The sequence below is a fragment of the Primulina eburnea genome, chromosome 4 (genome assembly GCF_022965805.1).
Source record: "Primulina eburnea isolate SZY01 chromosome 4, ASM2296580v1, whole genome shotgun sequence".
Taxonomy (NCBI): Eukaryota; Viridiplantae; Streptophyta; class Magnoliopsida; order Lamiales; family Gesneriaceae; genus Primulina; species Primulina eburnea.
This window is the reverse complement of record NC_133104.1, coordinates 25337086-25350423: the sequence shown is the minus strand read 5'-3', so window position 1 is coordinate 25350423 and position 13338 is coordinate 25337086. Positions and strand designations below refer to the sequence as shown.

At 34.2% G+C, this 13338-nt stretch overlaps 1 protein-coding gene and 1 long non-coding RNA gene across 3 annotated transcripts; one reads left to right on the top strand and one right to left on the bottom strand.

Annotated features, from left to right (window-relative positions):
• Positions 1–750: 750 nt before the first annotated feature.
• LOC140830924 (uncharacterized) lies at positions 751–10628 on the top strand. 2 transcript variants are annotated; one of them, XR_012117712.1, is made up of 3 exons: positions 751–892; positions 2208–2315; positions 10318–10628. It is a non-coding gene; the product is annotated as an uncharacterized lncRNA (long non-coding RNA). The 2 variants fall into 2 exon arrangements; XR_012117711.1 differs by lacking the exon at positions 751–892 and having other exon boundaries at positions 1628–2315.
• On the bottom strand, positions 1124–12230 carry LOC140830923 (tobamovirus multiplication protein 3-like). Its single transcript, XM_073194504.1, has 11 exons — positions 11960–12230; positions 11356–11446; positions 11176–11228; positions 11006–11098; positions 10855–10926; positions 9666–9738; positions 9535–9580; positions 9176–9239; positions 8215–8268; positions 2875–2952; positions 1124–1621 (listed from the first exon to the last, which is right to left on the bottom strand). Exons 1-11 carry the CDS (start codon positions 12104–12106, stop codon positions 1529–1531), a joined length of 864 nt encoding a protein of 287 aa, XP_073050605.1. The 5' UTR covers positions 12107–12230; the 3' UTR covers positions 1124–1528.
• Positions 12231–13338: the final 1108 nt, after the last annotated feature.

Below are 13338 nucleotides of genomic sequence, written 5' to 3'. Positions count from 1 at the left end.
AGTAACCTAACTTTTTCAAAAAAAGCTTATTTTGACAACTAATAATAAGCACGTGAGTCGTGACTCAGAGTATACATAATCTATCTACATTTGGTGGATCATATTAGTTGTACAATATTTATAATCATTTTCTATTGAACTTATTTCCTTAAATTTAAATTTCTTCCATTAGCATAATCTGAATGAAAAAAAGATTAAAAGCTGTGAAGCTAATAAATTATTTAGAAGTTAAAACCAAAATCAAAATATCTTCTTTGAATCATGTAATATTTTATTCGTGATCAATCCAATATTAAAATGTGAAAAACAGTTAAATTTAATCGTCTTTAGGGGGTTGTTTTGTTTTATAACCCTGGTCAAACTTTTTTTTAAAAAATAGCCTGCAGTATTATATTTGTTCACTACATGGGAGGGTTATTTTTTTTAAAAAAAGTTTGACCAAATCTATTTTCCCAAATATCCCCGTCTTTAGGCAACAAAAACTACACCGGAGCTGATTCAGAGGAGAGGAGGCCTATGGCTGCTGCCTTTGCGATAACTTTTGTGGCTAACAAATAGTTCGACTTTTACTTCAATAGATTTTAATTGCTGAGGATTAACATAACAATCATTCCCTCATCCCAAAATACTTGCATTAACTAAACATGTATTTATCCACGACAATATTGTCTAAATTTCTTAAATTAAAAAGATCACATGTTATAAGTAAAAGTGTAGTTGGCCATACTTTAAAAAAAGAGGCCTAAAATGAACTCGAAACCTAACAGTCCAACACGAAGACTTGTGGGGCAGACGTTATAAGGCTATCAGATACAAAGTAAAAAAAAGAAACAGATTTCAATTCTCATCTTTCATCTCATCATCCTACCTTAAACTCCACATCCAACCGCAGGTATGCCTCTCGTTCATCTCATTTATCACAAGCATTCTTATCTTCTGCTCTACTATCTTGACCTTGCGCTTTCTTTTGTCTTTGTGTGTGTACGATGACGGAGTGGTTAGCAAACCAGTAACCTCCCCGGAACTAGGCTACTATTTCTGGCATATCTAGCCTATTTGATAAATACATCATAAGAATTTATGCTCTTTCAACCACACAATCAGTCAAACTCAAACAAAGACATGGGAAAAAAGTGGATTTTCACTTCCAATGCTCTATACAATAAGAAATTTTTATACGAAGATATGACGGGTTTAGGCAGTCAAAACACCATCCAAACCCTCTACAAAACAAATTTACACTCCATACCAATACCTATTTTCCTCGATTTATATGATTATTCGGCACGTAATTATGCTAGAAATTTAAAAACAGAGGAAGAGGAGAAAAGGGGAGAAAAGGGAAGAATCAGTCTGAACAAATGACACGAAACATCTACAATTTCAAAGATGTGACGCATGATCAGAAGTTCACACAAGTATAAACCCCGAGAATAAGTGTGATTAAGCTGGCATTCACAAACTCTTGAAGCTGCTCACACATCTTCTCTTGTACTTCAATCGAACCAATTCAATATTGGCTTCCCCATCACCGGATAGGATGATACTGGGTAATCCCTCGTTTTGGTGGTAACTTCCTCAGTATGAAGAGGACAAGTGATGAAGGTAAGATTTCAACTAGCTGCAAAACAAAAGACGTAACAATTTATATCATCAAAATCAGCTAAGAACAAGATAAAAACCTGAACTAAACTAACTCACAAATGGAGAATCAATATATAATAAGATCATTTCAGGAAATTTTGATTATTGAAGTTGTGGTTACCATGCAAGTGAACAGATTTATTGGCATGTTATAGTTGAAATTTTATCTAGCTCAAAGAAAAACATGCAAGAGTCCAAAGATAGTACTTTGGTGATAATATTAAAGCGGAGCATTCATCAACATTCCTAGATAATTTTTACTCTATTTAGGGTTTTGCTTTAAATATAGATTTTCGGGTACATACTAAATTCTTCAAGTTTGTACAAAGCCTCGCACAAATGTTTGAAAAATTTAAGATCACATAAAGATTTGATTGGTGTTATTCCACAAGATTATAGATGTGATGCCCAGCTATTTGTTTCCTTATCTGCCATCTTAACGTCCCTAAATTTTGATTTCCACTACCTAGAAAGAGGATACTGGGATCTCTTATAAAAGTGAAATGATTATAACCTCTCAAGTTTTAGAAGATGAGTGAATTTGATTTTTGTTGGAAAAATAGATTGCACAATGAAACTATCTACAATTGGGATGCAAGGCGCCCCAGTTTCTGGTGCCTGCTCAATAGCACATCATCTTGAATGATTTCCAACAGCGCACACACTACCATGTAAGTTTTTTTTTTTTACATTTCCTTCAATATTGTTTAAACCATTAGTCACTGAGATTTGAGAATTTCGACATTCTAAACTCAAGCATATGAATAGGTTGCTTCAAGTAATTTTCACTACAATACCGAAATCTCACGAATACTATAACTGAGGGCTGAGGCTTATTTGACTTTCTACACATTTTCTTTCACGAGATAGAAATAAATTGTCATAGTGCAAAAATCAGAATGATCATTCCTTGCTAAACAAATCTTATCTGCGTCTTTCGAAAATATAAATTAACATCATATCCAAGAGCATTTTATAGACTAGGCATCTCACTTGTCTTAGTAAACATGGAAACACAAGCTGTTCCAGGATATGTTAGGAAAAGACCCATTCAAAAATCATTTATTATACGATAATAAAAGATGACAACAGAGCATTAAGAGCATGGAGTACCAAAGAGGATAATTCAGTGCATCATTTAGTCGAGCTGTATAAAGTATAAACCCCGATTCTAATTAAGCACATGTATGATATGCCACTATATCCTAATACCTGATCGTTTAGCCTTACCAGGTAATATATAAAATTCAAAATAGGATGATCCAAAACATCTAGATCTGCTGCTTCCTCAAATGTATTAAAGCATACCTGTAGGCAGAGGTGATAGAAGGCAAAACTAAAATTAAAAAAATAAAAAAAGATGAAAATGACACGAGCTTTGGTTACATGCATAGAAATAATGCATACAATGCAGTTACACGTACAAAAAATTTAATAGCATAGTATAATAACGATTGGACTAAATAATGGCCCCATTTGGGAAAGCAAAACAAGTGTCTGCCCATTTGTTTATCCAGAAAAATAAAAAGTCATGATTGGTAGCACCTGTTTCAAGAGAGAACAAATCGGAATAGCTTAAAAATAGAAAAATATAAATTACTGCACAACTCCCAAACAGACACGATAAACATCTTCAATCCTATAAATAAATAATTCAAGAGTTTTATAATTACTAAAATGTCATGACCTTTAGGAAAACTCAGATGGCTTTATTTTCTTCTCCAAAAATTTACAATTAAATGGTGCTCCCTTGGAAGATTCATCTCTCTAAAATAATGCAAGACATTAAAAATTGTGTTTACTTTCTAAGGCGCCACAAGATCATACCTAGAAGATGAAATTCTTCGAATTCATTAAATATTTATGTACAGGATATTTTCCTCATGTTCTTGAGAAATGTCAGCAGTTCGCAACAGCCTATGTATCTTAAAAGGTGATGCACTAGACAAAATAAAGCACATCTCGAACTCATATTGTGCTGTTTTGATTTTTAAGTTCAATCCTCATAATTCTTTTACAGGGATACGCTCGAACATAAAAATACAAACATAAAACCCTCCCACAACCAAGGCACGCAGACGCACTCACACTTAGTTTCCTATTAAAAAGCACTTTATTTGAAGGTACTTGACACCAGAAAAGCATTGGATTTAGAAAATAACCATATTTAACAGCCACGGCACACTAGAGTGAACACTGAATGCTCATAATCCATGCTTGTTATACAATAACTTCATTTTTCAAATTCTACCTCCACTTATATGAAATAATAAGAAAAATATAAAATATCAGAAAGATGGTTTTCTTACGAGTTACATCAGGAACAACAAAACAAGATCTCACATCATTTTACAGTTTTGTACCCTATCATTTTATCTTTCAACCCATTATTTAAAAACTATAATTAGTCCTGTCATGTGGTTATAAGTTTATGCTTTTCTGATGACGTAGAAAAGCATAAACTTATAACCACATGACAGAACTAATTATAGTTTTTAAATAATGGGTTGAAAGATAAAATGATAGGGTACAAAACAGTGAAAAAGATAGAACGATGCGTCAATTGTTGTGCTTCAAAAGCACAAGAGACTCATATTTGAGTCTAATAATAGAAGACAATATTAAACGAGAACAAACAGATATCATATTATCATTAAATTCTTCTTGGTTCAGCCGATTGTTCGTTCCCTAACCATAGTTTCAAGATCTTTTCTAATAATGGGGAAAATAATCTCTTTAGTTGAGAAAAAATGAATGATATCAAATACGAAATAATTGTATAAACAATCTTTTCAAAAAGAAGGTAAAGCACTTGAAGCAATACAAGTTCCATGCCAAAGGCGTCTGCTCTTTCAATTGGCATAGTCAACTTCATTCTTCAATAGTACAAAAGTTGTGTTAATTGCATGGGATCTAGCTTTCAGCAATGATATTGTGACAAAATTAGAGTAATTCGCCGCAAAATTATAATCCATAATTTCTAGTTATTAAGTCATCAATCGATATATTCTTTCCAATAAAATCATCACATTTGTAATTATGTAATAATACAAGAAATAGTCTGTAACGCCCCGAAAATTTTAAAGCTCATACAAACCACATGCATGCAATTATTAAATTCTTCGTGTATTTTAATTTCTTGATTTAATTGTATTAATTAATTATGTTGTGCATGTTGACATGTTTAAAATATATTTTCTACATGGTTGCACTAAAATGTATTTTTAAAAGGTTATTCAAGTGACGATCGAGAAACGGAGACCGAGGGCTGAAAATAGAAAATGATTTTTATTAAATGATTATTTTTAATTATTTAAATTTTAAAATATGGCCGATGCTTTTAAGTATTTTTGAAAATAAAGGGTTTTGAGGTGATTTTATACGTCGGGACGTAAACTTTATCGGTGTTGGTTTTTCAATTAAAAATCGGACTTTTTGGCAACCCGGCTAATAAATTCACAAATTTAATTAAACAAAAACATTGCTAATATTTTATTTAAATCCTAAATAGACTAATGGGCCTAATTTAATGGCTTATTAGGCCTAAAGTCTAGATTAGTGATTAGTTTAATATTTAATTTGTAAATCAAATCAAAACCTAGTCTACCTTGCAAACCAAGTCTCGGCCACTCAAGTTTTAAATCTGAAAACTCTCTCTCCCAACCCTACACTTCACGGCACAACACACACAATCATATTAGAGAGGATTTCGTAGGTAGCAAGAAGAAACAAGCCAACGTTTGCGTCCCGTTCTTCGTTGTCAACGGATATTCGAGCGTAAATTACGCAAAGGCACACCCTAATCTCCTTTTCTCATCCATCATGTCATATTATTTATTTAAATTGTTGGTTGCATGAAGCACATGATGTCTTTTTCAGAAACTCGAAATTTTAGCATGTATTGCCTTCGTTTTTTTGAGTTTTGTTGCATGAAATTTGTTCAATTATGAAAAGGGGCTGCCATGATGACTAGGCTTGGATCAGTAAAGAATTCGTGAGTTTTAAAAGTCCCACACACACACCAAATCGACAGAAACCAAAGGAAAACAAGGAAAACTAGAACAAGCGATTACTGCTGTCAAGGTGGGGCGATCGGGTTCATGAGTGAGGCGACGGTTCGGCCTTGGCTTCGGGCTAGGGCTAGACGAGGGGCTGTCTTGAGTCAGGGGAGAGTCCTAGCATGGCTAGGACTCGGTCTGGAAGGGGCAGGGAGGAGTCCTTGCACGCAAGGACTCCCACCCGAGAAGCTGCACAATTTTTGTGCAGACTTCGTGCGATCGGTAGAGGGTAGGGGCTCGGCCCAGGGCTTGTGGGCTGGGTTAGGGCAAGTCCTCAGGGTCCTAGGCGAGTGCTGGAGAGGCTGGTTAGAGAGTCAAGCCATGGGTTAGGGTCTAGACACCAAGAACGTAGGAGTCATGCACATTAAACTCTCGGCCAGAACATGGTGGGGCTTGAGGCAGCTTGTTTTCGGGTTTTGGGGTGAAGTCTTGGTGAACTTAGAGTCCAGTAGGGTACTTGGGCATGTTGGGCAAGTTTTGGTTCGACATGGCTCGGGAGTAACTCGTGAAAATTAAGAGATGGCTCGGGGTCGAAGTTTAGGTGTCAATTAGGGTTTTAAAAAGAAGAAAAATTGAAAAACGGCTCACGGGGGTCGAGTCGTGATCCATAAGGGCTAAAATAATATAAAAAACTAAATTTAGAATTTAGGAATTTTATATTAAAGTTTGGTATTTTTCGGGATTAAAACACAGTTAAAACAATTAAATAAAGATAATTGAAAAAGTATAAGTTTTAAGCCAAATAAAATTACAAAAAAATTCATGTAAGCTTAAATAATTATTTGGGACATGTTAGAGTCATTAAATCAAGAAAAAAGTCGTAAACGTAAAATGTCGAGTCCAGGGGTAAAACGGTCTTTTTACACCGAGAAATTAGTAAAGGTCATGGCAGTGCCCGAAATGCTGTTTTTATGAAAATATGATTATTTTTATATGTTTATGAATTTCTCATGATTTAATTATGATTTTTAAATGTCTAAGATTTTTATGATTTGAGGAGACATTTAAAATACATGTTGCATGCTTGGTTTAAAAATGAAAAATGTTATGTTACTCATGATTTTTATAAAGTGATGTGAATGAAAGATGTTGAAAGAAGTGAAGTGATTGTGACTAATTGGTTAATGATGGCGACGTCGTGAGGGTGATGCTCCCAGTGGGAGCCCGACAATCGTGTTTCCATTGTTGCGAATATGAGGTTATGAGGTTTGAGGTAAGAATGGGAATGTCGCGAGGGGAGAAAACCCCAGAGGGAGCCCATTTATGGGAGAAGGCCCCAGAGGGAGCCCCGACGATCGTATTTCTATTCAAAAGAGGATAGACCAAGGCTCAGTTGACGGGTGAGAGTGTCGCTGATGTCCCCGCCGCCCAGTACTGTGGTTATATGTAGATGGATCCATTGTCATGTCATGTCATGTTGAGGAAAGTCACAATTAACGATCTGAATTCAACAAAGGAAAAAGAAAAGGAAAATGTTTATTATCATGTTGAAGGTTTTATGTCATGTCGAGGAAAAAGAAAAAAAGATTAAGGTTTGTTTATGCATGTCATGAAAATGTTTATGTTTAAAATTGATGCATCATTATGAAGATATTTTTATTTAAAGTTTATGCATCATGAAAAAGTATTTTACGAAAATGTTCATGTTTGAAGTTTATGCATCTTCATGAAAACGATATTTTAAGTACAATTACTTTTCACGGTTATATGTTGACTGTATTACGTATTACTCGTTATAAAGATTATAGTGTGTTGAGTCTTTAGACTCACTAGGTGTGATGGATGCAGGTGAGTTTGATGCAGGTCTTGATGGGTGATTCTACTGGACTGATGGCGCACACAACCCGAGGACCAGCGCTTCTACTTTTTCCGCATTATGATTTACGACTCATGATTTACGTTAAGGGATTTTAAGATTAGTTATTTATGCTTTTTGAGAGGCTTTTGAGAGATTTAGTATGGGCTATACTTTTCAAATTATTGCTTTTTAGGTTTGATAAAACAGTAGACGATTTATATTAAAGTTAGAGAAAAAAAAAATTTCTAGTACTTTTAAAGCGATAAAATGGGCAGACGTTTCATAGTCTGTTACCAAAGATATTTTCTTTTAGGTTTTCATACTTACTCCTATTATTACTTTCCATAGTAATATATAGAGAAAGCATAAAAATGATTTCTTTTACAGTGGAGAAGACAGAGAGAGAACTAGTTAGGTATAGGAAAGGAGAAAATTAGAGAAAACTAAGTGGAAAAAACTCTAATCTAGCAAGCATAAAAAATAAAAAACAACTTTCGCCTTGTACTTTACAGCTTCATTACAGCATAAATGGAATCAATATACAAATCAGGAGGCACAATAAGCCAAAGGAAATGGTAAAATCTATAAAACTACACACACTATAATGCTATATTTGCCATATTGCAAGTTGAACAGTCAGTTAATAAACATTCATAATTACCTAACAAGGAAAACATGTATTACCAACAGAGACTCCAAGTAAGCACAACTTACCATAATACATCTAAGAAGGAAACATGTGAAGCATATTGTAGTCACATAGCCAACCTGAGATGATAAGAGGTAGAAAAGTATGAGTCGAAACCGAAACAATAGAAAGATGAGAAACTACAAGTGGGTAGAGTGGAGAACCATGTATTCTATCCAATCAAACTCTAGATACAACTCTTTAATTTGGCATATAAAACTACCAAAGTATGAAGCTGTTCTAGATGCAACTAAAAGCAAGTATCGATTTTATAACGTAAATCAAGAACAGAAATGATAGCCATAAAATGTAGAACTTAAATAATCAATATTAATTTAACTAAAAAATAATAAACACAAATTAAAGACACCATGCATCCCAAATACGTGAGAACCAAACCTTATTTCCCTTTCCAAACCCAACTTCCACTAAAAATTGCACACTCCCATCTGCTACCAGTGACCATAGCAACCACCTATATCTAACACTTCCACTAACACTCTTTCAACCTCAGAGGCACACTGCTTCTCCTTGCATTCAAGTTTCTCTCTCTTGTCCATCTCCAGCCACTCTTAAACTATCTATAGAGGCTAATTCCCCAAAAACATCCCAATCTACTTTATATTCTGCCTTACCCTCTAGTAATTCAAAAAAAAACTTTAATGTAATATAAGATTCAACTAAACTGTAAAACCTCTGTTTCATTACATCATTTCATATTTACTGACATATGAGGATACAAATCAATCTGATACGTTCAGGTACTTATCAAAAAATTCGTATAAATTAAGTTGAATATTTGTCAGAAAATTTTTAAAGGTCTTCAATATGTAATTCAAGCTGATTTATGTTTTTATAATGTAAAATTCTGTGATCTTCAGACTAATTGACAAAAAGGGTCCTAATCTTACTAAATAAAATCTATCAAATCGAACTGTCCCAACCAATTACTGCCCCTGTGAAAATCTTTATTAATATGACACATACCTCCTGTAACTTCTTGCTTCGTCCTTTCGATTCTACAGGGAATCTTTGCAACATTAAAAACAGCCTGTAATTGAAGACAAAACAGGTAAGACTAAATCAAAACTACGGAACATTCCATACAACAGAAGAACTGACATGCATAAAACAAAATTCTACAGATAAGTATAAATTGTTTCAACATGATTCAGGCACATATGACTGACAAGAAAGAAAAACAGAGCATTTGAAACTAATTAACAATATCATAAGCAGGTAACTGTTCAACCCAACTAAAATGCACTTTCACATTTCAAACTATCACAAGCATAGAAGCGCAGTTCAAGCATCACTCAATTGCCAAAGGTCAGGAAATTTTTTACCTTCCACCATAAAGAAGAAACCCTAGAGCTGCAAATAGAGAAACACCTGCAAGTCGACATCTTTCTTTAGCGAGAGGGAGGCCTTAACAATACTGTGGCATATACACTTAAAAAACAATTAAAACTTGAACCTGCAAAGAACATCTTGGACAGGATGATCACCAAAGAAATTGGCTTCCACCACAAAATTAACCACAAAATTACCTGAAACAGATTGGTAGAAACTATGATTCCAAATCAACGTAGATTATTATTCCAAATCGTACCAAAACAATGTTTCCAAATCACACACAAATATTCTAAAACAACTACAATCCAATCAACACTATAGCTTAGATGGCTGGTGCAGCAACCAACCCCACAATCCCACTATTCATTGAGCCAATGTCCAAAAAAGCACACCATAATTTACACACAGCATCAAACTTTGGCAGACTATTCAGTCGAGTTCGAAAATCTTGAGATTTCAGCAACAACATTAGGTTTCAATTCACAAGAATCGGATCATTCATAAGAAAATCATCTCAAACTGCCATCCCAAAAATTAGACAAGATGGCATAAACTCCACTTAAGAAGCAAAATAAATGGAAAACTTAAAAAGGAAGAAAATTCTTCATCAAATCTATATTTCTCCCCCATAGTTGTCGAAGGCGAGCGCCTCTTGCCTTCTCGCGAGGACCCTGTGACTAGGGTCCAGGCGCGCCTAGCGCTTGCCTAGACTAGCCTTGGAAGTAAGCGAGCCTGATTGAATTTTTTTTTAATTACTTGTTTAAAACAAAAAGCTCAAACCAAAACCCTAGCAACCCAACGCTCTAATGTCGGAATCAGAAGAAGAGAGTTCTGAACAAAATAACGAGCTGAGGATGACTACATCCAAAACAACCAGAAAGACTGATTTCACATATTTTGGATGAATTGAAAAAAAATTGATGATGATCAAAGAAATGATGAAGAACAAGAAGAAAACAAGTCCGAAAGTTCTGGGGACTCTGATGATTCGATGAAAGAAAATGAAATTGATTTGGATGATTGAAGAATTTTAATCATGTTACTAATTACTATGAACTTATTAATTATTTTTTGTTTTGTGTGACATTGTGACATAATTATTTCATATTTAATATATTTATTGTAAGATAAATATATATTTTTTAAAATATAAAAATGTGTGTCTTGCTCCGGTAAGCCGCACACCTCGCGCCTCGGGCTCCATGGCCCTTGTGCACCTCGGTGGGCCTTGCGTCCTTGACAACTATGTTCTCCCCACAAATATCGAACTCCTGCAACTTGAAGGATCATGTATGGACAAGAACATTCACCTGAGTGGCATACACAACACCATTGATTATATAGAAACTAGGCCTCAATCTATCAGTAGATACAGCACGAGCCTGTCAAAATACACCACCATATATTTAAAAACAGAGTGGCAAAACCAAGCATCGTATGTAGCCAGAGAAGAGAACGGACCTGGTAATAAATTTCTGCCCAGAACAATATCAATAATGCATATGTTGTGAAGAACACAAGACTTGGCATATCAAGTAGGATGTGTTGAATAATCTATCAAAAACAAAACACTAAATCAATTAAGAAAAACACATACACAAACTGGCAGTAACATGAATTACAGCTGATACCTCTGGATTCAGGCTCTGAATATTCCGACGGAAAGCAAAAACAAAGCATCGAACTGAATCAACAACAGAGCAGACAAAATATTATTATACTACCTAGTTATCCAAAACTTCACAACAATAATAACAGAATTTAATAACATGAATTGAAGTTCACGGGAAAAAATTAAAAAAGAGAAGTACCGGAATTGACAAAGAAATTGAGGAAATGAAATACTTTCTGTGTAGTCCAACCATACTCGGGTACTCTAAATTGTATCCTCACCAATTGTACCTGCAAATTTGCAATGAATAAATTCCCGTGTGTATAAGCACGATATGTCAAGTCCTGTCCTACCTCTCTAAAAGAAAAAATACAAAATAACCAAAATAAATTCTTCCTCGAGATAAATGACCACACGCATTGGTCATCCTTGATATCAATTAACAAAACGTATTGGAATTTATTACATTTGAAGTTAAATTTAATTTCTTTCTTGAATAATGCAAAAAGGGAAAGCACAACATGAGATAAAAGCCCAACAATTTAAATTATTATCGTTATGATCCAACATTTCGGCTCAATAAAGAAGGGATTATCTGTTTTTCCCTTATAATTAATTATACTAAGCTAACACGGCGGATGAGTATCCTCTTTAAAAGTATAAAAGCCTGCAATTCAAAATTTCAAATCATTCACAGCAAATACTTATTAGGTTCAAAACCAAAACGTCATAAAAGTGACCATCGCCAAACAATTTGGGAAAATATCGAAACTTCCACGAGAAAGGAAAAGGAAAAAAATTACGAGAGCAACAGTGGCGACAATCCCATAAAGTGCAGCAAGAACGTGGAATATAGAATCCTGCCAAGCCGGCGATTCATTCACTACGTCCCACCAATTCATGGCGTCCTTGAGGTTGAGAGCCGCCGACGCCAACGGTTCCAATGCCATCACCGGAGTCTGAATTTAGAAGGCCGCCGCCGGCGAACAATGGAGGGTGGAAAGCAAACGCAAGGAACAGGGATTACACGTGGAGATGAGTTTGCTTTCAGCCGCGGATTGTGCATATATTTTTATTTATAAATTTAAATATCCAAATATAATTTTTTATAAAACCTTTTTTATTTAAAAAAGTGTTTAAAAAATTACAAAATGACTCCTTTTAGAATGAAAACTCTTATCCTTAAAATAGTAAAATCTATGCTAGCTGTAACAAATTTGCGGTCATGATATATTTTTATAACAAAAAATACACCTCTTTGGCCAAAAAAAAAAAATCGTAAAACTTATTTTAAATTTGTATATCATCTTATATCTTAAAATTTTTTTTTGAAATTTTATATTAAATTATCATATCACATATGACAAAAAAATTTGAATAGACTAACTAGTACAATGTGCGATGAAAAATCTCATTAGTCTACATCCATAAGACGGATCAATCAAATTCATACCTAACATAAAAAATAATATTTTTTTCATGCATTGAATCGGGTTGAAGATCTATGTCACAAAATTAACAAGTAAAACTGAAACGTCTACTTCTTAAAAATGCTAAGAATTTTATTTTTTGAATATGTCTTTTGTGAGACGATATCACGAATCTTAATATATGAGACGGGTCAATCCAACCGATATTCACAATAAAAAGTAATACTTCTATCATAAAAAGTATATTTTTCATTGATGACCCAAATAAGAGATTTGTCTCACAAAATACGACTCGTGAGACCGTCTCACACAAATTTTTGCCTTTTTAAAAAAAAAACTAATACACGAAATGCCCATTTAAATGCATGCATGCAAGACCACTGGAAACACACGTTTTAAAATAACCGTAATCAAATGACAATCAAAATACTGCAGTTTAAAATTTTGTCAACCCGCCAACATAAATATTCATAAAGATAAATAAGTAAAAATCCTGGAAATCTTCATCATGTTTATACCAGCATATAAAAATATTCATGTCCACTCTAAACTCATAAAAACGTAATGTGCGGAAAATATGATCATCGGGTTATGTGCGCACATCCAGCCCTGCCTACTAAGAATTCGGTACCTTCAGCCTCCTCAGCAACCTGCTCACCTACATCATTCACACCTTGTGAGTCTAAAGACTCAACACACATGTAATGTTAATAGCAAGTACATATACATAACATGCAACAGTGAAAAGTACT